This window comes from Rhinatrema bivittatum, chromosome 7 (assembly GCF_901001135.1).
Source record: "Rhinatrema bivittatum chromosome 7, aRhiBiv1.1, whole genome shotgun sequence".
NCBI lineage: Eukaryota > Metazoa > Chordata > Amphibia > Gymnophiona > Rhinatrematidae > Rhinatrema > Rhinatrema bivittatum.
The window spans coordinates 34,125,898-34,151,710 of record NC_042621.1 but is presented as its reverse complement, the minus strand read 5'-3'; the positions used below and the strand labels follow the sequence as shown (position 1 = coordinate 34,151,710).

Genomic DNA, 25,813 nt, shown 5'->3' with positions numbered 1-25,813 from the left:
TATCAGGAATGTCTCTGGCGGCCAACTCATCCTTGATGCGACCAGACAAACCTTCCAAAAAGGTCATCGCGCCAGCCTACCTCCATTGTGAGAGTACGAAACTCAATAGCATAGTCTGCCAGGGACCGAGATCCCTGTCTTCTTAGCTGTAACAGCTCTGACGTAGCTGTAGGCAGACGTGCGGGTTCATCAAAGGCTTGTTTGAAGTTGCGAACAAACTGCTGCAGATTGCTCAACAAAGGATCCTGGCACTCCCACATCGGGGAAGCCCAATTCAATGCCTTCCCTTCCAGTAGCGACAAGATGTAGGCAACCCTCACTGAATCTGACGGGAACTGACCCAGAAGTAGCGAGAACCTAATGTAACACTGGTTCAGGAATCCTCGGCAGCCCTTGGCTTCGCCCACGTAGCGGGAGGGAGCTGGAAGCTGAGTGGATGCAGATAAGCTTACTGTGGGAACCAGAGGAGGTACTGGTGGTGGCTCTGGTGGAGTAGCATCCAGCCGATTTGACAATCGCTCAACAGTGGCAGCCAGGACGTCAAGACAATGTTGCTGCTGCTGCAGTCGTTGGGCCATCCCGGGAATGGCTTGCAGTCCGGAGATGTCCGCCAGGTCCATGGCTTAGCAAACTGTTGTGGACAGAACGGTGGACCCTTGGGCCAGCCTGGTGGAGTGCGCAGATGGGAAGAGCAAATTCCTTGGAGATGGCACAGGCCGGGAGGTGGAACAAAGACAGAGATGAAAGTGAAGTCTTCATCCTGGAAGCCCAAGATCCCCCCGAGAGGAGCTTGTGAGGACCCGGACCGCTGGGACTTAGGAGAAGGAACGAGTTGAGACGAGAAGACAAGCCATGGGTCAAGGCAAGCAGCAGACACGGAGAATCGGTGACAGAGCCAAAGTCAGAAACCAAAGAACTAACTGAGAGAAATCCTGAAGCGGAGTGGGATCTGGAACAGCAGGATCAGGATCAGGAGCGGCAAGACCAGGATTAAGGTCAGGATCAGCAGGATCTGGATCAGCAGAATCAGGATCAGCAGGAACTGGAACAGCAGAACAGAAACAACAGAAACAAATCCTGAAGCAGAGCGGGATCTGGAACAGCAGGATCAGGATCAGGATCAGGAGCGGCAAGACCAGGATTAAGGTCAGGATCAGCAGGATCTGGATCAGCAGAATCAGGATCAGCAGGAACTGGAACAGCAGAACAGAAACAGAAACAGCAGTAACAGCACAAAACACTCAAACACTGGGTAACTTCGTTGCTAAGCAACCTCCACAGGGCAGACGCCGGCCTTAAATAGTAGCTGGCGTCTGACATCAGCAAAGGGGGCGGGCCGGAGCTCTTCGGGTTGGACCATTAAAAAGTCCCCTCTCACGAGGCAGCAGGTAAGAACCCGGTTGCTAGTCGCAACAGTCTGTGCAAATAAAGTTACACATATATTTCTCTGAATAAACTTGTGTAACTTTATTTGCACAGACCTTTTTTTTTTAAGTTTTTTAGCCTTTTCCAAGTTAGACTCAAGATGGCTTACAGCATTTTTAGAATTCAGAATATCTTTATTATTGACATTGTTGAGAGATTTGAGGGGGAAAATATGCTTCTTTGCAGATGATACAAAAATCTGTAACAAAGTGGACATACTAGAAGGGGTGAAAAAAATGTAAAGGGACTTAAAAAACCTGTAAGAATGGTGAAGGATCTGGAAAATGAGCTTCTAAAAAAATGTAAAAATCATTCATTTTGGGGTAATAATTCCACTAGCTACATATGATTTAAAAAACAGGAACTAGAAACTGTTAAACAAGAAAGAGATCTTAGGCTTATCATTTCAGATGACCTGAAACTAGCCCATCCATGTAATTAAAGCAACAGAGAAAGTTCATAGCATGCTTGGTAGCCTAAGTAGAGGTATCAGCAGCAGAAAAAAGAGGTAATATAGTCCTTGCTTAGGTCACCAGTGAGGCCCCACCATGAGCATCATCTTCAGGATAGAAGCAGTAACAGAGAAGGGCTATGAAAATGATATAGGGCCTTCAACCAAACCCTACAAAGAAAGGACTGAGACACTATTTTGTGAACAAGAGAAAAGGGGGATATGAGGGAAACATTAACATATTTGACAGGCTTCAATAAATTAGGAGACAGTCAATTTTTTCCATAGTAAATTAATTTTAAGGACAAAAAGCCATGATATGAAACTGAAAGGAGCAAAGTTAAGTGTAAACATGAGAAAATACTACTTTTATTGGGAGGGTTCTAGATGCTTGGAATAATAGTACTGTAACAGAATTCAAATATGCTTGGTATAGATACAGAGCAGTGGTTCTCAACCGGTGTGTCGCGGCACACTAATGTGTTGCGAAGCACTGGCAGGTGTGTCGCACCCCGCTGCTCTTCCCTCCCCTTTCACCTCAGCAAGACGAACACTGCTGCCGTTCCTGCCCAGGCTATCAGCACATTCAAGCCTCGAGGGGAACGGCAGCAGTGTTTTGTGGAGGCTGGCAACAGGAACGTGACCTTTTCTTCTTCTTCCTGCCCCTGTGGCCCGGAAGAGGAAGTGATGTTTACCGGGCACACGGGAAGAAGAAAAGGCCATGCATGCATGCTGCTGCTGCAGAAGGAGCATGGCGCTGCTGCCCCTGGCTCCGACCTCCCCTTCTCTCGCCAGCGCGACACCAGCAAGAAAATAATAATCAAACTGCAAAAAAAAAAAAAGGCTGGGGTGGGGAGAAAAGCATAAAGTTACATTCTCAGCTGATTGCTCTTTCCCACGATCGATCGCAGCACAAGCAAACAGCTGAGTGCTGCCTTCTTATTGCTGTGGGGCTGGGGAGGTCACTCCTGCTGCAGTTTCCAGCCTGTCAGGACTCTGCTTTTAATAGCAGCATACTGGCTACCTTGTGCTGTAGCTGCTATGTGTGCTATGGGTGGGGGTGAGTGAGACAGAGACTGAGTCAGCATGTGTGTAAGTGTATGAGAGAATGTGTGTGTAATTAAGAGAAATGTGTGAGAGCAAGAGACTGCTCAGGAAAGTCACTGGTGTGTGTGTGAGAGAGAGATTGGTCAGGCAGGTGACTGGTATGTGTGTTGTGTGTTGTGTGTGTGTGTGTGTGTGTGAGAGAGAGAGATTGGTCAGGCAGGTGACTGATGTGTGTGTGTGTGAGAGAGAGAGAGATTGGTCAGGCAGGTGACTGGTGTGTGTGTGTGTGTGTGTGTGTGAGAGAGATTTGTCAGGCAGGTGACTGGTGTGAGAGAGAGAGAAATTGGTCAGGCAGGTGACTGGTGTGAGAGATAGAGAGTTTGGTCAGGCAGGTGACTTTTGTGAGAGAGAGAAAGAAATTGGTCAGGCAGGTGACTGGTATGTGTGTGTGTGAGAGAGAGAGATATTGGTCAGGCAGGTGACTGGTGTGTGTGTGTGTGTGAGAGAGAGAGATTGGTCAGGCAGGTGACTGGTGTGAGAGAGATAGAGAGTTTGGTCAGGCAGGTGACTTTTGTGAGAGAGAGAAAGAAATTGGTTAGGCAGGTGACTGGTGTGTGTGTGTGTGTGAGAGAGAGAGAGAGATTGGTCAGGCAGGTGACTGGTATGTGTGTGTGTGTGTGTGTGTGAGAGAGAGAGATATTGGTCAGGCAGGTGACTGGTGTGTGTGTGTGTGTGTGAGAGAGAGAGATTGGTCAGGCAGGTGACTGGTGTGAGAGAGAGAGAGATTGGTCAGGCAGGTGACTGGTATGTGTGTGTGTGTGAGAGAGAGAGAGAGAGATTGGTCAGGCAGGTGACGGGTGTGTGTGTGTATGTGTGAGAGAGATTTGTCAGGCAGGTGACTGGTGTGAGAGAGAGAGAAATTGGTCAGGCAGGTGACTGGTGTGAGAGATAGAGAGTTTGGTCAGGCAGGTGACTTTTGTGAGAGAGAAAGAAATTGGTCAGGCAGGTGACTGGTATGTGTGTGAGAGAGAAATTGGTCAGGCAGGTGACTGGTGTGTGTGAGAGAGAAATTGGTCAGGCAGGTGACTGGTGTGTGTGTGTGAGAGAGAAAGAGAAATTGGTCAGGCAGGTGACTGGTGTGTGTGTGTGAGAGAGAGAAAGAGATATTGGTCAGGCAGGTGACTGGTGTGTGTGTGTGTGTGTGAGAGAGAAAGGGAGATTGGTCAGGCAGGTGACTGGTGTGTGTGTGAGAGAGAGAAAGAGAAATTGGTCAGGCAGGTGACTGGTGTGTATGTGTGAGAGAGAGAAAGAGAGATTGGTCAGGCAGGTGACTGGTGTGTGTGTGTGTGTGTGTGTGTGTGTGTGTGTGTGTGTGTGTGAGATAGACTTGTCATGGGCCCTGCGGAAGAAGAGCCTGAGGACAGAGCTTCAGCAGCCTTTTCTGCTTCTGGTATGTGCTATTGGCCTACAATGGAAAGGAGTACGAGAGTTACTGGAGAGGGTAAGTAAAGGTGGCTTTTTAAGTTTATCTTTCTTGATTGACTGCCATTTTAATTATTAGGTATTATGTGATGTGTCTGCTGTTAGAAATATTTTATTGGTGTTTGGAGAATTTTTAACAATTTTGAAAATTATTAATGATTGGATGTTCCATTTATCAGTTGTTTTGAAATATTTATTATATTCTAGTTTTAAAATTATTTTATATTTCTCAGGGAATGTATAAATAGAAATGTGGAGACAAAAACTGAACTGGAAACAGCAAGAAGCCAAACTCTGTATGCAGTGCAACAACGCAAAAACAAAAACATTAGCTTTATGGTCACTTTATTCTCACAGGACAAGCAGAATGGTAGTCCTCACATATGGGTGACATCACAGGATGGAGCCCAATCACGGAACACTTTTGTCAAAGTTTCTAGAACTTTGACTGGCACCTACTGGGCATGCCCAGCATGGCACCAACCCTGTATCCAGCAGGGGTCCCCCTTCAGTCTTTTTTCCGCACAACAGTAGCCACACGGGTTAAGGAGCTCTTAAAAGATTCCTGACAGGAATTTTTCCCACGGAACTTCTTCAAAAAATTTTAAAAATTTCTACCCTACAGGGATCCCCCTATCGATATCTGTACTCCGCGGTCGAACGGTAAGATTTTTACCTAGTTGCGGTCGATTCCTGTTGAGTTTTTACTTTGAGGCCTACCGGCCATTGACCGCACCACGGCTATATTTTTGTCGAGGCCATGGCGTCGGGTTTTCATCGGTGCCCCGACTGTACTCGAACAATGTCCATCACTGACCCTCATACGGTCTGAGTGATGTGTTTGGGGTCCGACCATGATGTCCAAAATTGCACCAAATGTGCCCAAATGACACCGAAAGGCCACAAAGTTCAGCTGGAGAAGATGGAACTTCTCTTTCGGTCAAAAACCCCGACTCCATCGATAGCTTCGACGTCATCTGAACCAGTGCTGTCGACTTTGCGCCAGCACCGAGAAGCCGCTGCTGCCCAACCGGCTTCGATGACTCCGCGGTTGTCGACTCCATCTGTGTCTCCTCAGGACAAAGACCGAGGTGAACATCGTGAAAAATGTCGACACTACCATCGAAAAGCTCAGGCCACCGATACAGGCAAGCCCTTAGCATCGACGTCGTCTGAGCCACCGACAAAGAAATCTCATCCAGAAAAGGCCCCATCCTCTTAAAGGTGCGCAACATCTACGTCCTCCATTTCGGAATCCTTGTCCAGCTTGGAGTTTGAATTTGGTTCTTAGGGCTCTGTGTTTGGCTCCCTTTGAACCCCTTAATCATGCGACTTTGAAGGATCTCACATTGAAGGTGGTGTTTCTTGTGGCCATTTATTCAGCTCGTAGAATTTCAGAGTTGCAGGCCTGGTCTTGCAGAGAGCCTTTTCTTAGAATTTCTGATACAGGAATTTCATTACGGACTGTACCATCTTTTTTACCTAAGGTAGTATCTTCTTTCCATTTAAATCAGTCCATAGAGCTTCCGGCTTTTCCGTGTTTAGATAGTTTGGATCCTTCCTCTAGGGATCTTAAAAAAATTGGATGTACGACGAGCTCTGTTGCGTTATCTTGAAGTTACAATTTTTGATTGTCTGATCATTTGTTTGTTTTGTGGAGTGGCCCTCGCAAAGGTCATAAGGTTTCGAAGGCTACGATTGCTCGTTGGTTAAAAGAGACAATTTGTTCAGCTTATCTTCTAGCTCGTCGTGACCTTCCTGAAGGGTTGAGAGCTCATTCTACTAGGTCACAGGCTACCTCTTGGGCAGAATGACAGTTAGTTTCTCCTCAGGAGATTTGTAAAGCAGCGACTTGGAAGTCGTTGCATACTTTTGCTCGTCATTACCGCTTGGATGTTCACGCTCCAAGTTCGGCAGCCTTCGGAGAGAGTGTTCTCCGAGCGAGACTCTCTGGGTCCCACCCTAATTGAATCAGCTCTGGTACATCCCAGGGTCTGGACTGATCCAGGTACGTACAGGGAAAGGAAAATTGGTTCTTACCTGCTAATTTTCGTTCCTGTAGTACCATGGATCAGTCCAGATGCCCACCCTTTATGTCTGTGTATTATATTTATCTTTTCAGAGAGTCCACTCGTTCACTGTTTGGGTGATTAAACCGCCTTTTCATGCTGTCTATTTTTCTTAATATTTTCTTGTTTATTCCCAAGATTTTTTTTGGGGGGGGGGGGGGGGGGGGGATTCTGCTTCCACTTAGGATTTGTGAGTTGGAAATTTGTTCTCCTGTTTAGATAGCTAGTTAATATGTTGGTAGTTAAATTTCTGCTTTGTTACTGGTCAATACTGATTGGCTGCAGGTGGTGCTCCAGGGTATACGTCAGAGTCATTAGAATGTTTTCTCTGCCTCCCTCTGCTGGATTGGTGACATAACCCAGGGTCTGGACTGATCCATGGTACTACAGGAACGAAAATTAGCAGGTAAGAACCAATTTTCCTTTTTCCTAATAGGAGGTGTATTGGTGTTTAGGGCCTGGTGTAATTTTTGCAGTGCTGCCTTTTCATAGGTAGAGTTGTTACTGTTTGAGTTCCATAATGCACGTGTAACTTTGTGCACATTAGTTTGTGTACAATATTTCAGATCCTGGAAGTCTGATAGGTGCTATATTTTTGTTTTGCACAGAATGCAGAGTAACTTTTTTGGGTTTCCATTCCAGTTTCTGTTTCCATATTTGTAATTTGTGGTCTTTCTGTACTTGGTGAAGGTTGATTCTATGTGTGTGACCGAGGTGAAGTATTTTACTAGCATGTAGGCATTTGTATCAATATTATTTGTTGTGTTTTCTCAATAGAACATGCATTGGTGGTAAATTAAAATTACTGTTTTTTCATAAGGAGGGCTATTGCACCTGGTAGGAGAGTGTTTATGTTGTTGTTACTGAGATTTCACCAGAAATATCTTTTTCTGTATGGTAAATTGAACGGGGAATGTCCTAGTTCTGCTCTGCACCCATTGTTGGGGGTCGAGGGGGTTCCTGTGGAATGCAGAGTGTTTGTTTACATTTAGCCTGGAGATGGTCACATGTTCAGTGTGTCACGCATGTGAGAACTATCTGTGAGGTGTGTCCCGACCGAAAAAAGGTTGAGAACCACTGATATAGAGGATAGTGGTAAAGAGGAAAATATTTTTATTCCTGCACCTGTATTGGTGACCAGCAGCAGTTCTTGTATGCCTTGGAGGCTGTCCATGGCTGCAGTTCAAGCTTGTAGCACTGAAAAAGGGCTACTGACTGAGAGAGTTGTGCTCCTACTAAAGGGGTCTTGAAAAAAATGCAGGAAGCGAGGTTGGTTCCTCTCTGGGAGATGCAGAGAGGATAGTTTTATTTGTGATATCATTTCATGCAGAGAAAATGGGAGATCAGAGTGGATAAGGGAAAAGTCCATGGAAAGCAGCAAGAAACAGATAAACAGAGAGTAACTGGTAGGATCATTGCTGAGGATCAATAATTGTGAGCTTTTTTGAGAGAGAAACTGAAAAGAGAAGAGGGCAGAGAGGTTTCTGAGATGTTTTTATATCATATATGTGTGTAAAATAAAATACAAATAATAAACTAAGAAAAGGAAATCAGTTCGGGGGAAAAGTGATTAAACTCACTAAGGGTGTTAGTGTTAGAAAGAAGGCCCAAAAGGAAAATACCTGAAAACATATTGAATGCTTGACAATTCAGTGGGCTGAAAATACAGGGCTAAGAGAGAGCATGAACTGTATTTGCTTTTAAGTAAAGGAGTGCCATTTTTTTCACTATCTCTAAAAGGGAGAAGTGTTGACCTGTTAAGTTATAGGTAGAGGATATGTCTGAAAGGAGACTGCACTGAAGAAAAGCCAGGGTTCCCTTTTGTTTGGGAAAGTAGAAATTTCTTTAAGAAGTAGTGCTGAGTGAGAGGGAATCTCTGTTTCCAATAGGTGTGTGTGACTGGTTATTATCCTTTGCTCAAGATATTAGCCAGGAAAACACAATGATTTATATTTTATTTTTCTATAGCTAGTTCTCCTCAGTTCCAATGAGGTGTCCAGTCGAGACTGGGAACACGTTGACTTTAGTTTGGCAGAAGAAGAATAGATAGGATTTTTTTTAATTGATTTGATTAAAGAATAGGAAGTAGTTAGTAGTTAGAGACCTTTAGCAATGTGTGTCAAGAGGGTCAGAGAAAGGTTGCAACGTGGGACCCAGCACCCCATCTTCCAAACTGCCTGAGGGAAGCCAGAGCCTGCCTACTCCAGCTTTTACAAGGCTCCATCAGCCATGAGTTCACCAATATTACTCATCCAAATACCATCACAAATCCTCAGAAATTTATTTATTTAAGGAAAATTAGTTCTTACCTGTTAATTTTCATTCCTGTACTACCACGGATCAGTCCAGACCATGGGTTGAGCCTCCTTTCCAGCAGGTGGAGACAGACCAAAACTGAAAGGGTATCCTGTATGAGGACAGAGCCTACCCTGTAGCCCTTCAGTATAACCATTGTCAAAGCAGAGAAGATAAACACCATGGAACAAGCAAGTAACAGAAGAACTCGAGCAAACCACAAGAGAACTCTGAAAATATTGAACTAGGAACAACAGTGAAAAAATGAATGAACTCCGTGTATGGACACTCTTGCATGAATGCCCACAATCATCACATGGATGCTTCTGGTGCCTCCAATGAGGACATACATAGCATAAGGATCTTCGAGTGGACAGGATGATAGGATGATAGAGAGGGAAGGGCGTCTGGACTGATCCGTGGTACTACAGGAACAAAAATTAACAGGTAAGAATTAATTTTTCTTTCCCTGTACGTACCTGGATCAGTCCAGACCATGGGATGTACCAAAGCTTCCCTAGACAGGGTGGGACCTTGACAGGCCCGCTCGAAGTACCTGCTGCCCAAAAGAACCAAAAACTGGTACTTGAACATCAAGGCGGTAATGTTGAGCAAAAGTATGCAGGGACTTCCAGGTAGCTGCCCTGCATATCTCTTGCGGGGAGACCGACTGACTCTCAGCCTGTGAACGCAAGGAATGGGCCTTGAGGCCCTCTGGGACGTCCCTGACATATATATATGGCTTATATATGTCCCTGACATATATAAGCCAGACATATATAAGCCATATATATATATGTCCCTGACATATATATATGGCTTATATATGTCTGGGCGTCCCTGACATATATAAGCCGAGGATATCGCTTCCTTCAGCCAGCGAGATATCGTAGTCTTAGAGGCCTGTTTGCCCCGGTTGTAGCCACTCCATAACACAAAGAGATGATCCGACACTCGAAAGTCATTAGTGACCTCCAGATAATGCATGAGAATGCATTTCACATCCAGATGGCGTAGGTCATCCTTGCCAGGGTTTGCAATGTCCACAGAAGAGAACGTGGGGAGCTCAACCAACCGATTGACATGAAAAGAAGACACGACCTTCGGTAAGAATGACGGAACCATCTTGAGAGAGACCCCGGAATCCGAAAAACGTAAGAAAGGCTCGCGGCAAGACAACGCTTGCATCTCAAACACCCATCTGGCAGAGCAAATGGAAACCAGGAATACCGTCTTGAGCGTCAAATCCTTGAGAGTGGAACGGTGAAGGGAGCCTGACAGAGCGCCCGAAGAACCAAGTTCAAACTCTACGAAGGACAAGTAGGATGCAGCGGTGGCTTCAAACGTTTGACCCCTTTGTGAAAACGGATTATATCCGGACGAGACGCAACCGTGTGACCGTCGAGGCTGCCCAAGAGAGAACCGAGGGCAGACACCTGAACACGGAGTGAGCCAAAGGAGAGACCCTTAGAGAGACCTCGCTGGAGGAACGAAAGGACGAGCGAGACCAGGGCAGATCGTGTTGTAACGCCCGCTTCCACGCAGGCCAGCTCGAAAACCTTCCAGACCCGGACATAGGCCAAGGAAGTAGAAGTTTTGCGGGCCTGCAAAATGGTGGAGATGACGTCCTCAGCATATCCCCTCCACCTTAGCCTGCGCCGTTCAAAAGCCAAGCCGCAAGCAGAAGCTATCTGCCTGGTCGAAAGATACAAGACCTTGACTGAGAAACTGTTGAAGATGGCCCAGGCGAAGAGGACCGTCCGATGCCAGGTTGACTAGATCCGCAAACCATGTCTGCGAGGCCACTCGGGAGCTACGAGAATGACCGGGCCTCTGTGAAGCTCTATCCGTCTGAGCACTTTCCCTATGAGGGGCCACAGAGGGAACTCATACAGCAGAACATCTCTTGGCCACGGAAGAGCTAGGGCATCCACCTCTTCCGTGCAGTGTTCCCGCTGGCGGCTGAAGAACCAGGGAGCCTTGGCGTTGTTCAGAGTTGCCATCAAGTTTAGGTGCGGGGGACCCCACCTGTCGATGATGAGAGACATGGCATCATTGGACAGCTCCCACTCGCCTGGGTCCAGGCGCTGACGACTCAAGAAGTCGGCTTGCACGTTCTCGCTGCCCGCTATGTGGGAGGCCGCGAGGCAGTCCAGGTGTCGCTCTGCCCACACGAGAAGGCAACTTGCTTTGAGGGCCACCAGTCGACTCCTGGTGCCCCCTTGGCAATTGATGTACACCACGGTGGTAGAATTGTCTGAGAGCACCCGGACTGCCCATCGCCGAAGTAGGGGGAGAAAGTCCTTGAGTGCTAGACGAATCGCCTGGGTCTCCAGGCGGTTGATGTGCTAGCGAGACTGGGCTGGGGACCAGTGCTCCTGCGTGGTCTGAGACTGGCAAACCACTCCCCAACCAGACCGGCTGCATCCGTGACTACCATCCACTGCGGGGTCCGAAGGGACATTTCACGGAGAAGGTGCTTGAGAGAAAGCCACCACTGTAATGATGATAGTCGGAAAGTGGGAGCTGCATCTGAAACTGCTCCAATACCGGCTGCCAATGAGCCAGCAAGGCTCTCTGTAACAGTCGCATATGAGCAAACGCCCAGGGGACCAGGTCGATTGTGGAAGCCATGGTCCTCAAGACCTGCAGATAATCCCACGCCATGGGGAGAGGCATGGAGAAGAAGCCCTGGAGCTGATCCATCAACTTGAAAGCTCTCGAGTCCGGTAGAAAGACCTTGCCGACGCGGGTATCGAAGCGAGCCCCCAGGAACTCCAAGATCTGAGACGGATGGAGATTGCTCTTAGAGAAGTTGACTATCCAACCTAGGGATGAAAGGAGAGTGAGAACGCGGTCCACCGCCTGGCGGCATAGGGTCTCCGACTTAGCCCAGATTAACCAATCGTCCTTCCGAAGGGCTGCTGCCGCCACCACCACCACCATCACCTTGGTAAACGTGCGTGGTGCCGTGGCAGGGCCCTGAACTGGAAGTGCTGACCGAAGATGTGAAACCGGAGGAACCGCTGATGTTCGGGACGGATCGGGATATGCAGGTAGGCCTCCATCAGATCGAGTGAGACCAAGAATTCTCCAGGATGTACCGCTGCTATCACCGCCCGAAGGGTTTCCATCCGGAAATGGGGCACTTTGAGGGCCCGGTTGACCCTCTTGAGATCCAGGATGGGACGGAAGGAGTCGTTCTTCTTCGGGACCACGAAGTAGATTGAGTATTGGCCGGTGCCGCGCTCCGCCACCAGAACCGGGCAGATGGCCCCCAGCCTCTGGAGTCTGAGAAGAGTCTGGGTGACCGTGGGCCGCCTCCGGTGGCCGCACCGAGAAGCCATGTACAAGTCCTGGATGTCGCGAGCAAACTCTAAAGCGTAGCCTTTGTCGATGGTTTCGAGGACCCACTGGTCCGACATGATCTTGGCCCATTCCTCCACGAACAGGGACAAATGACCACCTAAGCTGGGAATGGAGGGATTGGCCAGCGGATTCTCATTGGGAGGCGAGCTTGGGCGCAGGACGGTGGGTAGCTGCATCTCGAAAGGGCCGACGGCCCCGAAAGGACTGGGGCCAAGACTGGGCCCGAGAAGAATTTCCCCTGGGGAAGGTGCCCCTTGCTCTAGGGTTATAGCGGTGTTGGCCCCGGAAGCGGGTACTTGTTGTGAAGAAGGCCCCGGAAGCGGGTACGTGTTGGGAAGAAGGATCTCAGGCAACTTATGGACCTTGTTCTCCCCCAAGGATTTAATAAGCTGGTCCAGATCTTCACCGAAAAGCAACTTACCCTTAAAGGGGAGGGTTCCCAGCTGTGCCTTAGAAGACGAATCAGCCGCCCAGTGTCAGAGCCAGAGGAGCCGTCTGGCCAATACCGCCAAAGCCATCGCCTTAGCCTGCACCCGGAACAAGTCATATAGGGGCTACGGCGCCTTCCAACCTTTCAGCATGCTCTGCCTCTGCAGATGGGAGGTCTTGGGTGCTGAGTAATTGTTGGACCCACCTAAGGTTTGCCCGCTGCATGAGACTGCTGCAGATGGACGCTCGAACACCCAAGGCCAGGACTTCAAAAATGTGCTTGAGATGGAATTCCAGCTTGTGGTCTTGGGCATCTCGTAAGGCCGTAGCCCCCACAACTGGTATAGTGGTATGCTTAGTGACCACGGTCACAGAAGAGTCCACGTTAGGCATTCTTAATAATTCTAAACACTCCTCCAGTAGGGCATAAAGTTTTTCCATGGCCCTCCCGACCCGGAAGCCCGCCTCGGGGACCTTCCATTCTCTTATAAGCATTAATTTGTGCATGGGATGGAAAGGAAAAGAGCATGGGAGGGCCCTGAGCCCCACCAGGACTGGGTCCGAGGAAGCTGGCATCACTGCTGAGAACTCGTCCACTGAGGGACAGTCAATCCCCAATTCCTGTAAGATGAACATAAGAAAATGCCATACTGGGTCAGACCAAGGGTCCATCAAGCCCAGCATCCTGTTTCCAACAGTGGCCAATCCAGGCCATAAGAACCTGGCAAGTACCCAAAAACTAAGTCTATTCCATGTTACCATTGCTAATGTCAGTGGCTATTCTCTAAGTGAACTTAATAGCAGGTAATGGACTTCTCCTCCAAGAACTTATCCAATCCTTTTTTAAACACAGCTATACTAACTGCACTAACCACATCCTCTAGCAACAAATTCCAGAGTTTAATTGTGCGTTGAGTAAAAAAGAACTTTCTCCGATTAGTTTTAAATGTGCCCCATGCTAACTTCATGGAGTGCCCCCTAGTCTTTCCACTATCCGAAAGAGTAAATAACTGATTCACATCTACCCGTTCTAGACCTCTCATGATTTTAAACACCTCTATCATATCCCCCCTCAGTCGTCTCTTCTCCAAGCTGAAAAGTCCTAACCTCTTTAGTCTTTCCTCATAGGGGAGTTGTTCCATTCCCCTTATCATTTTGGTAGCCCTTCTCTGTACCTTCTCCATCGCAATTATATCTTTTTTGAGATGCGGCGACCAGAATTGTACACAGTATTTAAGGTGCGGTCTCACCATGGAGCGATACAGAGGCATTATGACATTTTCCGTTTTATTCACTATTCCCTTTCTAATAATTCCCAACATTCTGTTTGCTTTTTTGACTGCTGCAGCACACTGTACCGACGATTTCAATGTGTTATCCACTATGACACCTAGATCTCTTTCTTGGGTTGTAGCACCTAATATGGAACCCAACATTGTGTAATTATAGCATGGGTTATTTTTCCCTATATGCATCACCTTGCACTTATCCACATTAAATTTCATCTGCCATTTGGATGCCCAATTTTCCAGTCTCACAAGGTCTTCCTGCAATTTATCACAATCTGCTTGTGATTTAACTACTCTGAACAATTTTGTGTCATCTGCAAATTTGATTATCTCACTCATCGTATTTCTTTCCAGATCATTTATAAATATAAGTTAAAGTAAGGCTCCCAATACAGATCCCTGAGGCACTCCACTGTACACTCCCTTCCACTGAGAAAATTGCCCATTTAATCCTACTCTCTGTTTCCTGTCTTTTAGCCAGTTTGCAATCCACGAAAGGATATTGCCACCTATCCCATGACTTTTTACTTTTCCTAGAAGCCTCTCATGAGGAACTTTGTCAAACGTCTTCTGAAAATCCAAGTATACTATATCTACCGGTTCACCTTTATCCACATGTTTATTAACTCCTTCAAAAAAGTGAAGCAGATTTGTGAGGCAAGACTTGCCCTGGGTAAAGCCATGCTGACTTTGTTCCATTAAACCATGTCTTTCTATATGTTCTGTGATTTTGATGTTTAGAACACTTTCCACTATTTTCCTGGCACTGAAGTCAGGCTAACCGGTCTGTAGTTTCCCGGATCGCCCCTGGAGCCTTTCTTAAATATTAGGGTTACATTTGCTATCCTCCAGTCTTCAGGTACAATGGATGATTTTAATGATAAGTTACAAATTTTTACTAATAGGTCTGAAATTTCATTTTTTAGTTCCTTCAGAACTCTGGGGTGTATACCATCTGGTCCAGGTGATTTACTACTCTTCAGTTTGTCAATCAGGCCTACCACATCTTCTAGGTTCACCGTGATTTGATTCAGTCCATCTGAATCATTACCCATGAAAACCTTCTCCATTACGGGTACCTCCCCAACATCCTCTTCAGTAAACACCGAAGCAAAGAAATCATTTAATCTTTCCGCGATGGCCTTATCTTCTCTAAGTGCCTCTTTAACCCCTCGATCATCTAACGGCCCAACTGACTCCCTCACAGGCTTTCTGCTTCGGATATATTATAAAAAGTTTTTACTGTGAGTTTTTGCCTCTCCAGCCAACTTCTTTTCAAATTCTCTCTTAGCCTGTCTTATCAATGTCTTACATTTAACTTGCCAATGTTTATGCTTTATCCTATTTTCTTCTGTTGGATCCTTCTTCCAATTTTTGAATGAAGATCTTTTGGCTAAAATAGCTTCTTTCACCTCCCCTTTTAACCATGCCGGTAATCATTTTGCCTTCTTTCCACCTTTCTTAATGTGTGGAATACATCTGGACTGTGCTTCTAGAATGGTATTTTTTTTAACAATGACCACACCTCTTGGACATTTTTTACTTTTGTAGCTGCTCCTTTCAGTTTTTTTCTAACAATTTTTCTCATTTTATCAAAGTTTCCCATTTGAAAGTTTAGCACGAGAGCCTTGGATTTGCACACTGTTCCTTTTCCAGTCATTAAATCAAATTTGATCATATTATGATCACTATTGCCAAGCGGCCCCACCACCGTTACCTCTCTCACCAAGTCCTCTCTCACCAAGGGGAGAAGCGGCTCCAGTTCCTCCCTGCTAAAGAGACAGAGAACCCGGGGGTCATCCCCTCCAGGGGTGGGGAGCATCAGCCGAATCTGGGTCCTGGTCTGGATCCTGGGCAGGTGGGGGGACGCGGGAGCCGGTGGAGAAGACGGAGGGGGAGGTGCCCCCTGAATTACCTGGACCCGGGTCGCCCCCTGCCCGTCAGGTGCCACAGGGGAGAGAGGGACAGAGAGCCGAGGGACCTTAGCCAGAGGGGGGGCCGGAGGGGGGGCCGGCGGGGGGGCCGCTTCTTCCTGCAAACTCGCTAAATAGGATTTGTGCAGCAAAAGCACAAAATCAGTGGAAAAACAGGTCCCAACGCCCCCAGGTGGGGTGGGGGGGTTCGGAGGTGGGGGGGTCAGGGTCCGGTAGAGGAGAGTGTGCGGGGCTCAAATCGGGGGGGAGGGGGCACAAAAAAAATCGGGTCAGGGGCTTCAGGGAGCTCCGATAAAGAAACCGGAGAAAAACCCAAAATGGCTACCGTTCCCGCGGTTTGACGGCCCGGGAACAGCGGGGGAAAACGTTTTGGCGGCTTGGTCCGGGTCCCGGAGGGCATCGGGACCTCAGAGGAACCTTTCCCCCCCCTCCCCGGTAGGCAGCATGAACAGAGCCCCTCCCACGAAAGCCTGACCGAGGAATCCCTGCAGGCTAAACACATCAGAGTTCGTGGCATAGCTGTTGGGTGGTGGATGGGCAGCACTAAGATAAGCTGAGCTGCTGGTGCTGAAGGAGCGGAGGCACAGAATGAACTGTGCATGCTCTCAATTCACTCTCTCAAGCTGCAAAAGTAAGTAGGGAAGGCAGGAGCCTTCTGTTAAACTTATCAGGGACTCCTCTGGGTAAAATCACCTTTTATTTATTCTTTGGGGGTTTTTTTATTTTCTTTTTTTTTACAAAGGTCGCTGTCAGCAGCTACAAAACCATGGATCCCACTGAAGGGAGAGCAGTACAGAAGAAATACTTGCTTGATTCAAACACAATAGACGCACAGAAGGAAAAAACGCCCAGAAGGGACAAGTAGAAGTTAACAGGGAACCACAGGTTGAGCTGTTCTACCTGCTGGAGACAGGCAAATACTGAAGGGCTACAGAGTCCTCATATAGGATACCCTTTCAGTTTTGGTCTGTCTCCACCTGCTGGAAAGGAGGCTCAACCCATGGTCTGGACTGCTCCGGGTACGTTCAGAGAATAATGGTTTACAAAGTGACATTCATAGTTAGAACTCAACAAACAAAAAATGATTTATTACAGAGGTGGTATTCATAGACAGGCATTAATATTTATCAAGTGAAATTTCTAGTACATATTAATAATAGATCTGGTACTTAAGGCAAAGATTATAGAAAATAAATTGCAATGATAGTTTTCACATCTTAGTCAGTGGGTTGTTTTGAGAATCTTACATTCTCTTGTTTGATTTATTTTTCATGATTCGATTATTATCTTATGTCCTTCTTGACTCTGTGGCTCTGTATATTCTGAAGTTTCAAGTTAATTTATATGCATTTTTTAATAGCTATGTTTTTAGCTCACCTTTAAATCTCTTTCTGTCTGATAAAGTACATAACATCTTTTTCATCGTATTCCTAAATCTCATGCTTGATTTGAGGGGTTAATTTTAAAATTGCTCAGGTTTAGGGCAGGTGGTTTAACTATCAATGAGTTTCTACTCAGCCGAATGATTTCAGTCTTTTTTGTAGTATTTATGGAGGACAGTAGACCAGTGCTATGTTTAGTTGTGGCAACTTAAGAATTACTACCTCATAGGGAAGATTAATCTCTACTTTATACGGTACAAGCTTAAGTTCTTTTTTGCTAAATTTACTGGGGAACACAATTTTCGTTGAGTTAGATCTGACACTTGTTTTTGACTCGACATCTGAATCAAAAAATGACCCCAGTTTTTCTCTATCACGTCAACTTTTTAAGGTTCAGGATACCCTTTGTCCCAAAAATCATACAAAATGTACATACAAAGGAAATAAAAGAAAAAATTACCTGAATATACTGTTTATTTAGAGTTATTTTATTCATACAAAGGCTATATAATGTTACTGTAAGTCAAATTGTGTATAAGTAGTAAAATTCTGCTACCAAACATACATATTAAGGTAAAAATTTACGCTTATAGCTTTTCCGGCAGTGTTCAATCTGTGGACAATCTCGTCTGATGCTCCAACAATAGTCAGCCATCATATGTACATCCCATCTACCCTGATACCGTACCTCCATGACCTTCAAATCTTGGTGGAATCGTTCACCTTGCTTATCACTGACTGCACCAAAGTTTTTTGGGAAGTCAGCAAGATGGCTATGCGGAAAATGCACCTTGATGCTCATGTTGCAATGAAGCATTTTGAAGCTCTCCAAAAGTTTTAGGATAATTTTGGTGTAATTCTGTGCTCGTGTATTTCCAAGAAAGTCCTTGACAAGGTTTTTGAATGACAACCAAGCATTCTTTTGGAGTTCTGACATTGTCCCGATGAAATGCTCATTTTTAATGAGCTGCCAAATCTGTGGACCATCAAACACACCGGCCTCTCTCTCTCTCCCTCCCTCCCTCCCTCTCCCCCCAACCCCCCCAGTGGTGGTAGGCTATGCTCTGTCTCCCCATGCAGCTTAAAATACTGAAAACGAACAATTCTGGCACTTACTGCAAAGTGCGAAAAAGTTATCGCAGTTTGCGGTAATACCTATGCAAAGCGCTAAGATAGCACACTTTGCGATATAAAACACGCCCCTTTTCCTATTGCATGCGATATTTAGTGCATTTTGATAAATCCAGGCCTAAGATAGGCTGTAGAGAAAAGACTTGATGTGATAGAAGATAGACTCAATGTAGTACTTTTGATCCATGGTTGTGGCAACTGGATTAATGGTATAAACACTTCAGGTGCACACGAAGGGGTGCACAAAGGGGCAAGCTTCTTTGTTGCACTCTTTTGTGCCTGTGGCAAGGGCACGCGCCTTTCAGCGCAGGAGCCTTTGGCTTCACCATCTTAGTATTCCCTGGTCTTCGGTGGGTAGGTGGTGGGTGGGTGGTCTTCACCGGCACAGGGCCTCCTCTCTCTGCTGCCACTGCTGTTGCTGGGACCGCCAGTGTGAAAAGCCCAATTGGCCTTGCAGGTGCTGCTGCCGCCGAAGGGGATCGCTGGTGGAAGCCTTTTAAGCCTTGTTGCCTTCGGGCATCACTGCCACAATGTTCCTTGGTCTTCGGTGGGTGTGTGGTGGGTGGGGGTGGGCAGTCCTTGCCAGTGTGGCACCTCCTATCTCTGCTGCCGCTGCTGGGACTGCCGGTATGGAAGGCCTGGTTGGCCTTGCAGCTGCCACTGCCGCCAAAGGGAATCACTGGTGATCAGAGCAGGAGCAAGGGGAGAGTTGACAAGGAAAAAACAAGAGACAGATAAAGCAAGCACAAACTAGTGACACATGAGGTCATGGGGTATCCAGGTTGGACCCAGCAAGTTATAAACCTGGGTTGATGGCAGCAAGTTGGGTCGGGTACCATCTAGAAAATTCATGGGGACCTAGACAAACTGAATTTTGGGCAACATCATCACTAGTTATGGTAGCTGTTTAGATTATTACTGAGCTTGGAGATAAGATATGTAGGGTGAGGTAACTAGAGACTGGATGCCTAATCAAGTACAGGAACTTGTATGCACATCTACCCAGGATAGTAAAAAAACAATGAGGAAGACAAGAGCTGACTTGGATAAGAAGCATAAACTTACAAGCAGTCAAGCTTCTATGGTTGGCAGCTGGGATTTTCGTTACTGGACAAACTGGATGAGTTAATTGGCCTTTATCTGCTGTCTTCTACTATATTAATTTGTAAGCCTTTCTGCAGTAGATAAACTGATTGAATGTTGTAGTTAACAAGCTGGTAGTAAATACATCACCTTAAATCCTGTTCTGGAAAGGCAGATTCATCTAAGAATATGCAATGCCTCTTTACATTTATATTATAGAATATAGGAATGTAATTAATTGGAGAAAAAGAACTTCAGTTTGCATTTCAGCCCCAAAAGAACAAGGCAGTTTTAAAACAATCATAGATAGATAATTACAAAGAAGGGACTTCAAACTCCTATAGAGCATTGGATAATTCTTATGTTAATACGATAAAAGCTTTCATAAACCGCAAGGAATCCAGTTTTCTCCAGGCCCAATATGAACACCTACATACAGTCTGTCACAATGAACTGCAGCTGTCAAGTTCTAGACTAAATGTGATTATTCCAAATAATTCTGTTCTCGTACTGTAACTGTGGCTACTTTTCTGTATTCTGCTAGATTCTGGCCTTCCTGTCTACCTTTATGAATTTCAGCATCGACCAAGTGCCTATGGCGATTCAAGACCAGATTTTGTAAAAGCAGATCATACAGATGAAATTGGCTTTGTGTTAGGAGGTCCATTCCTGTCTACTGATGTATCCCTGCTAAGTAAGCAATAAACTAGTACAAGAATTGAAATATTTATTAAAAGGATTAGATCATTCCAACCAGTTCATGACATGGTAGATTTGGTGCCAACGTACTCCTCTATTAGGATGTCATTTTCAAAGTACTTTTTAATGTGCATAAATTGTGCTTCTATAATCAACCAGAAGATTATGCAGGTAAAAATACCGTGAACCCTGATTTTGTGTGTTCTTTTGTCCACACTCATCTGAGGCATTCTGGGAGGGAGGGAGGGTGCATACCTTCAGTTTTCAAAAGTATGCATGGAAATGTGCACACAGAAAGGGTGTAATTTTCTGTGCATCAGTCTGTATGCGTACAATGACAACCTGTGAATTATGTGCACATTAAAAGCAAAAACTCATACAACCAAAATTAAAATAAAAGCTCCCCCTGAGCTTGTGCACTCCTCTCTCATACAACCACAATTAAAATAAAAGCTCCCCCTGGGATTGTGCACCCCTCTCCCCATCCTGGATCCTTTGCTTCTTACTCCATCCATGGGGTCCAAAGAAGTAGAAGTGATCTCCAGTCACTCCCTACTCCGCTGATGCCTTATTTCCAAATAGTGCCAGCTGACCTGGGCCATAATCCAAAATGGTGCCACCCTCAGATCAGCTAACATCATTTTAAAATATAGCATCGGTAGGGCAGGTGTGATAGGGATCACTTCTACCTCTCTGGACACCATGGATGAGGTAAGATGCAGGGGTGGTCTAGGGCAGAGGGGAGGAAGGTTTTTATATTTCAACAATGGTTCTGCTGGGGGAAGTGGGGCTGCCTTTTGAAAACAAAATAAAAGGAAAACATTTAAATTGCTTTCATTTTTCTTTCGTTTGTTTTGCTTATGAGTTTCTAACTTTCATATTCTCTTCTCCAGATATTGCTACAGATGAAGAGAAATGTTTAAGCAGAGCAATGATGGCATATTGGGCAAATTTTGCTCGCACTGGGTAAGAATCAGATTTCACACCAATTGTGTAAGTCACTGGTTGGTGGCATTTGAATCTGACTCTTTAGAGGACTACCAGTGATTGATTGGTACTCTTCATTTGTGTTTTTGGGTGGTGGGGTGTTTCTTGTCCCCAGAAATCCTAACGGTGAAGGTCTGGTAGAATGGCCAGTCTATGACCAGCGTGAACAGTACCTGGAGCTGGACTTAAAGCAGAGGAGAGGAACAAAACTGAAAGATCATCGTGTGACGTTCTGGACAGAGATCCTGCCTGCAAAAGTCCAACAGATAATCCAAGAAAAGAAAAAACATACAGAATTATAATTTATGTAATTTAAAAACAGTGAGCTACAACTTTGTATTCTCTTCAGGGGAGAGGGGCTCCATCAGTGCACAACTTTCAATTAATCTTGAGAGTAGGGGAAGCAATTTGCCCCTGCTTGTTATTTTTATCTTATCCGGCTAACTTTGGGTCTACACAATGACTATCTGGCTAAATCTTATCTGGTCCTTGGGAGGTGGGGGAGATAATTAAATGTAACCATTTGTCCGGAGTTTGCTGATTCCCCTAGGGCCAAAAAAAGTATTTATCCTCTGGGGCTATCTTCTCACACATATCTGATCTTTTCATGGAAGTAAAGTAGTCCTTTGTGGCTCAGGTGATGGTGTGCTTCTCAAGTGTGTTTATCTCTCTGGTGCTGTCTTTATCTCAGGAACTAACAGGCTGGACACAGATTAGTTGTTCAAATAAAATTTACTGATTATTTGCAAAACTTCCATAATGATCCAAAAGTTAGTCCACAAATGAAATTGTACAGTGGAAATATTTACAATGTTTTTCAGATGTTGGGTTCATATATTTTTCTCATTTCTCTGGGGGGAAGCTTGTCACTTTTCTTCTTGGTGTACAAACTGCCCCAGTGTGTGAAGAAAGTCCTATTTGGGGAAGCCCCGAAACCCAAAAAAGATCTTATCTGAGTCCAACTGTTGCGTTCGGTGGTCCCAGGTAGTGCCGCTCCCTGACACAGCAAAAACACCACCAACCAACACGCTGCGCCTTTCCTTAGGTGCTCACGCACACCTCTTCCCGACATTAGTGATAACATCATTACTACTGTCGCATATAAGGGCAGCTCCCCAGAAGCAACTCACCTCAGCAACAGGTCCAGCTACCATGAGAAGTGTGTGTTGCTTCTCAGCCTGATTCCTGCCTTCAACCCAGCCTGTTCGTCTTTATCCCAACATGTTCCAGTCTTCGTCTCAGTTTGTTCCTGTCATCTTGCCCAGCTTGTTCCTGTCCTCACCTACCCTGCCTGCCTTGTCTGCCTGCCTCAGCCTATATTCCTCCTCCTCTTCCTGAGATGGACACCTTGCTTGACCTATGCCAAGACTCTGGATATGCCTGATTGCCACCTGCCCTTGACCTATGCCTGGACTCTGGATGCGCCTGATTGCTGCCTTCCATTGTCTGCCCTTGACTCGCCTGGACCCTCAACTCTATCAGTTTGCTCCCAGCCTACAACCCCAGCCTGGTCTTGGACCACCTCTTCCATCATCAGTAGAGACCCTTACCTAAGTTCTGCCCTGCCGCAGGCTCAATCCAAGGGGAACATGTGCTGGTAAAAGTAAAGCTCCTAACCGGTCTCTGCTTGCCTGGGTCTGCCTGCTGATGGTGAGAACCTGCAAAGCTCCTCCCTGGGTCAGCCCAAGGGTCCATGAACACAACACCAATGCTCTGTCTCTTGCCCACAGCCTGTGTCCTGGTCTCTTTAGGGTAGAGATCCTGTTGAGGGTCTCCAGATCTTGATTCTTCTTCCTGCACTTTCTCTTAGATCTAGATGACTTCTATGAGGGAAAAGTCATCTGAAGTCCTCAATTAGGTTCCCAATCTCCTGGTTCCAATTTTGTAAAGGAGAGGTGGAAAAACCCTCCAAACTAACCAAAAGGGAAAAATTCCTAAATACCTGTAGTCCAGAAATCCCACACTGGGTAATTTATTTTATTTATTTATTTGCTTTTTTATACCGACATTCATTGGGGTATATCACATCGGTTTACATGCTAACAAGGAGAATAATAAGATTAAGGGGTCTTATTATTTTTACATTGTAACCATATAACTCAAAAAACTTAATATTTTGTATTCGTGTAACTCAGAAAATTTATTATATCATAATACCATTAAACGGGGTCATATTATTTTTACAGTGTAACCATATAACTCAAAGAGCTTAATATTTTGTAATCGTGTAACTCAGAATACTTATTTTTATAACATAGTAACCATTATACCATTAATGGAAATTTATATAACATTGTAACAGTCTTATTAATTAGATTTAACACAGTCTTATCTTATTACATTGTGGAGGTGGAAACTCAGAAGCTTATGTTATTAATTGCACTATTAGGTTGCTCGAGGAATTAATAAAAAGCAATGTATTAGAGAGAAAACAAGTGGGGGGGGGGGGGGGGATAGGTTTAAGTTGTGGGTTGGAAGGCATTTTGAAATAGCCAAGTGTTTAGATTTTTTTTTTTGAATGACTGGGGTGATGGTTCCAGTCTAAGTTGTGTAGGGAGTTTGTTCCACAGTGAGGGGCTGGCTACTGATATGGTGCATTCTCTAGTTGTGGTAAGGTATGCTTGTTTTTGGTGGGGTATGTTTAGCAGGCCGGTATTTTTGGATCTGAGGTTTCTTTGGGTGTCGTGGTGGTGGAGGACTTCTTTTAGCCATTCTGTGTTTTTATTGTAGATGGCTTTGTGTAAAAGGGTTAGAGCTTTGTATTGTATCCTGTGGGATATGGGGAGCCAATGGAGTTCTTTAAGGATGGGTGTGATGTGGGAGGTTCCACTGCTGTTTGTTAGGGATCTAGCTGCTGCATTTTGGAGTAATTGAAGGGGTTTCAGGGCGGACGATGGGAGCCCGAGGAGGATGGAGTTGCAGTAGTCCAGTTTGGAGAAAAGGAGGGATTGTAGTACTGTCCTGTAGTCTTGATTGAAGAGGATGGGTTTAAGTTTCTTAAGGTCTTGCAGCTTGAAATAGCCCTCTTTTATTGTTGCGTTGATATGGTTTTTTTAGGTTGAGCTCGGAGTCCAAGGTGATTCCTAGGTCTTTAAATTTGGTGATGAATTTGCTGATTTGTTGTGTGAGCGAGGGGTCTTTGGGAAACTTGTTTGTAATGTATAATATTTCTGTTTTTTTATGGTTGACTGTGAGGGATAGTTGGGTGAGGAGGTTTGTTATTTGGGTGGAGTAGGATTCCCACAGTAGTAGGGTGCGATGTATGTTGTCTTTTATAGGGAGTAGTATCTGGACATCATCAGCGAAGATGAAGAAGTGAAGGTTCAGGCTGGAAAGGAGTTTGCAGAGGGGGAGCATGTATATGTTAAAGAGGGTGGAGGAGAGAGAGGAGCCTTGTGGAATGCCATGGGGGAGTGGGAAGAGTTTTGATTCATTGTTGTTTAGGTGTATTTTATAGGATCTGTTTGTAAGATAGGATTTAAACCATTTTATGGTTTAAATCCTATCTTACAACTGCTGGTCTAGGAAAGAGTTGTGGTTTATGGTGTCGAAGGTGGCAGAGATATCCAGTGGGATCAGGAGGTAGGAATGTCCGGCATCTAGGCCTCTCAGGGATAGCAGAAGTGTTTCAGTACTGAGTGATTTTCTGAATCCGTGTTGGGTGAGATAGAGGATTTTGTTTGTTTCCAGGTGCTCTGAGAGTTGATGGTTGACTATTTTTTCCAGGATCTTTGATATGAAGGATAGGTTGGAGATGGGTCTGTAGTTGGCGGGGTCAGAGGGATCTAGTTGGGTTTTTTTTAGTATGGGTTTTATTACTGCCCAGTTGAGTGCTTCGGGGTAGATGCCTTGTTCAAGGGATATGTTTATTATAAGAACATAAGAAAATGCCATACTGGGTCAGACCAAGGGTCCATCAAGCCTAGCATCCTGTTTCCAACAGTGGCCAATCCAGGCCATAAGAACCTGGCAAGTACCCAAAAACTAAGTCTATTCCATGTTACCATTTCTAATGGCAGTGGCTATTCTCTAAGTGAACTTAATAGCAGGTAATGGACTTCTTCTCCAAGAACTTATCCAATCCTTTTTTAAACACAGCTATACTAACTGCACTAACCACATTCTCTGGCAACAAATTCCAGAGTTTAATTGTGCGTTGAGTAAAAAAGAACTTTCTCCGATTAGTTTTAAATGTGCCCCATGCTAACTTCATGGAGTGCCCCCTAGTCTATCCGAAAGAGTAAATAACCGATTCACATCTACCCATTCTAGACCGCTTATGATTTTAAACACCTCTATCATATCCCCCCTCAGTCGTCTCTTCTCCAAGCTGAAAAGTCCTAACCTCTTTAGTCTTTCCTCATAGGGGAGTTGTTCCATTCCACTTATCATTTTGGTAGCCCTTCTCTGTACCTTCTCCATCGCAATTATATCTTTTTTGAGATGCGGCGACCAGAACTGTACACAGTATTCAAGGTGCGGTCTCACCATGGAGCGATACAGAGGCATTATGACATTTTCCGTTTTATTCACCATTCCCTTTCTAATAATTCCCAACATTCTGTTTGCTTTTTTGACTGCTGCAGCACACTGAACAGATGATTTCAATGTGTTATCCACTATGACACCTAGATCTCTTTCTTGGGTTGTAGCACCTAATATGGAACCCAACATTGTGTAATTATAGCATGGGTTATTTTTCCCTATATGCATCATCTTGCTATTGGTTTAGCGATGATTT

The 25,813-nt window shown here is 45.4% G+C and overlaps 1 protein-coding gene across 2 annotated transcripts in view; it reads left to right on the top strand.

Moving 5' to 3' along the window:
• Window positions 1-21,708, top strand: part of LOC115095045 (fatty acyl-CoA hydrolase precursor, medium chain-like) — a 249,318-nt gene extending 227,610 nt beyond the window's left edge. For both annotated transcript variants that reach the window (XM_029608227.1, XM_029608226.1), the window contains 3 exons: window positions 19,931-20,080; window positions 20,979-21,051; window positions 21,188-21,708. In XM_029608227.1, the coding sequence (XP_029464087.1) occupies window positions 19,931-20,080; window positions 20,979-21,051; window positions 21,188-21,374 (410 nt within the window). In that variant the 3' untranslated portion in view covers window positions 21,375-21,708. The remainder of the gene's footprint in view (window positions 1-19,930; window positions 20,081-20,978; window positions 21,052-21,187) is intronic.
• The last annotated feature ends 4,105 nt before the right edge of the window (window positions 21,709-25,813 follow it).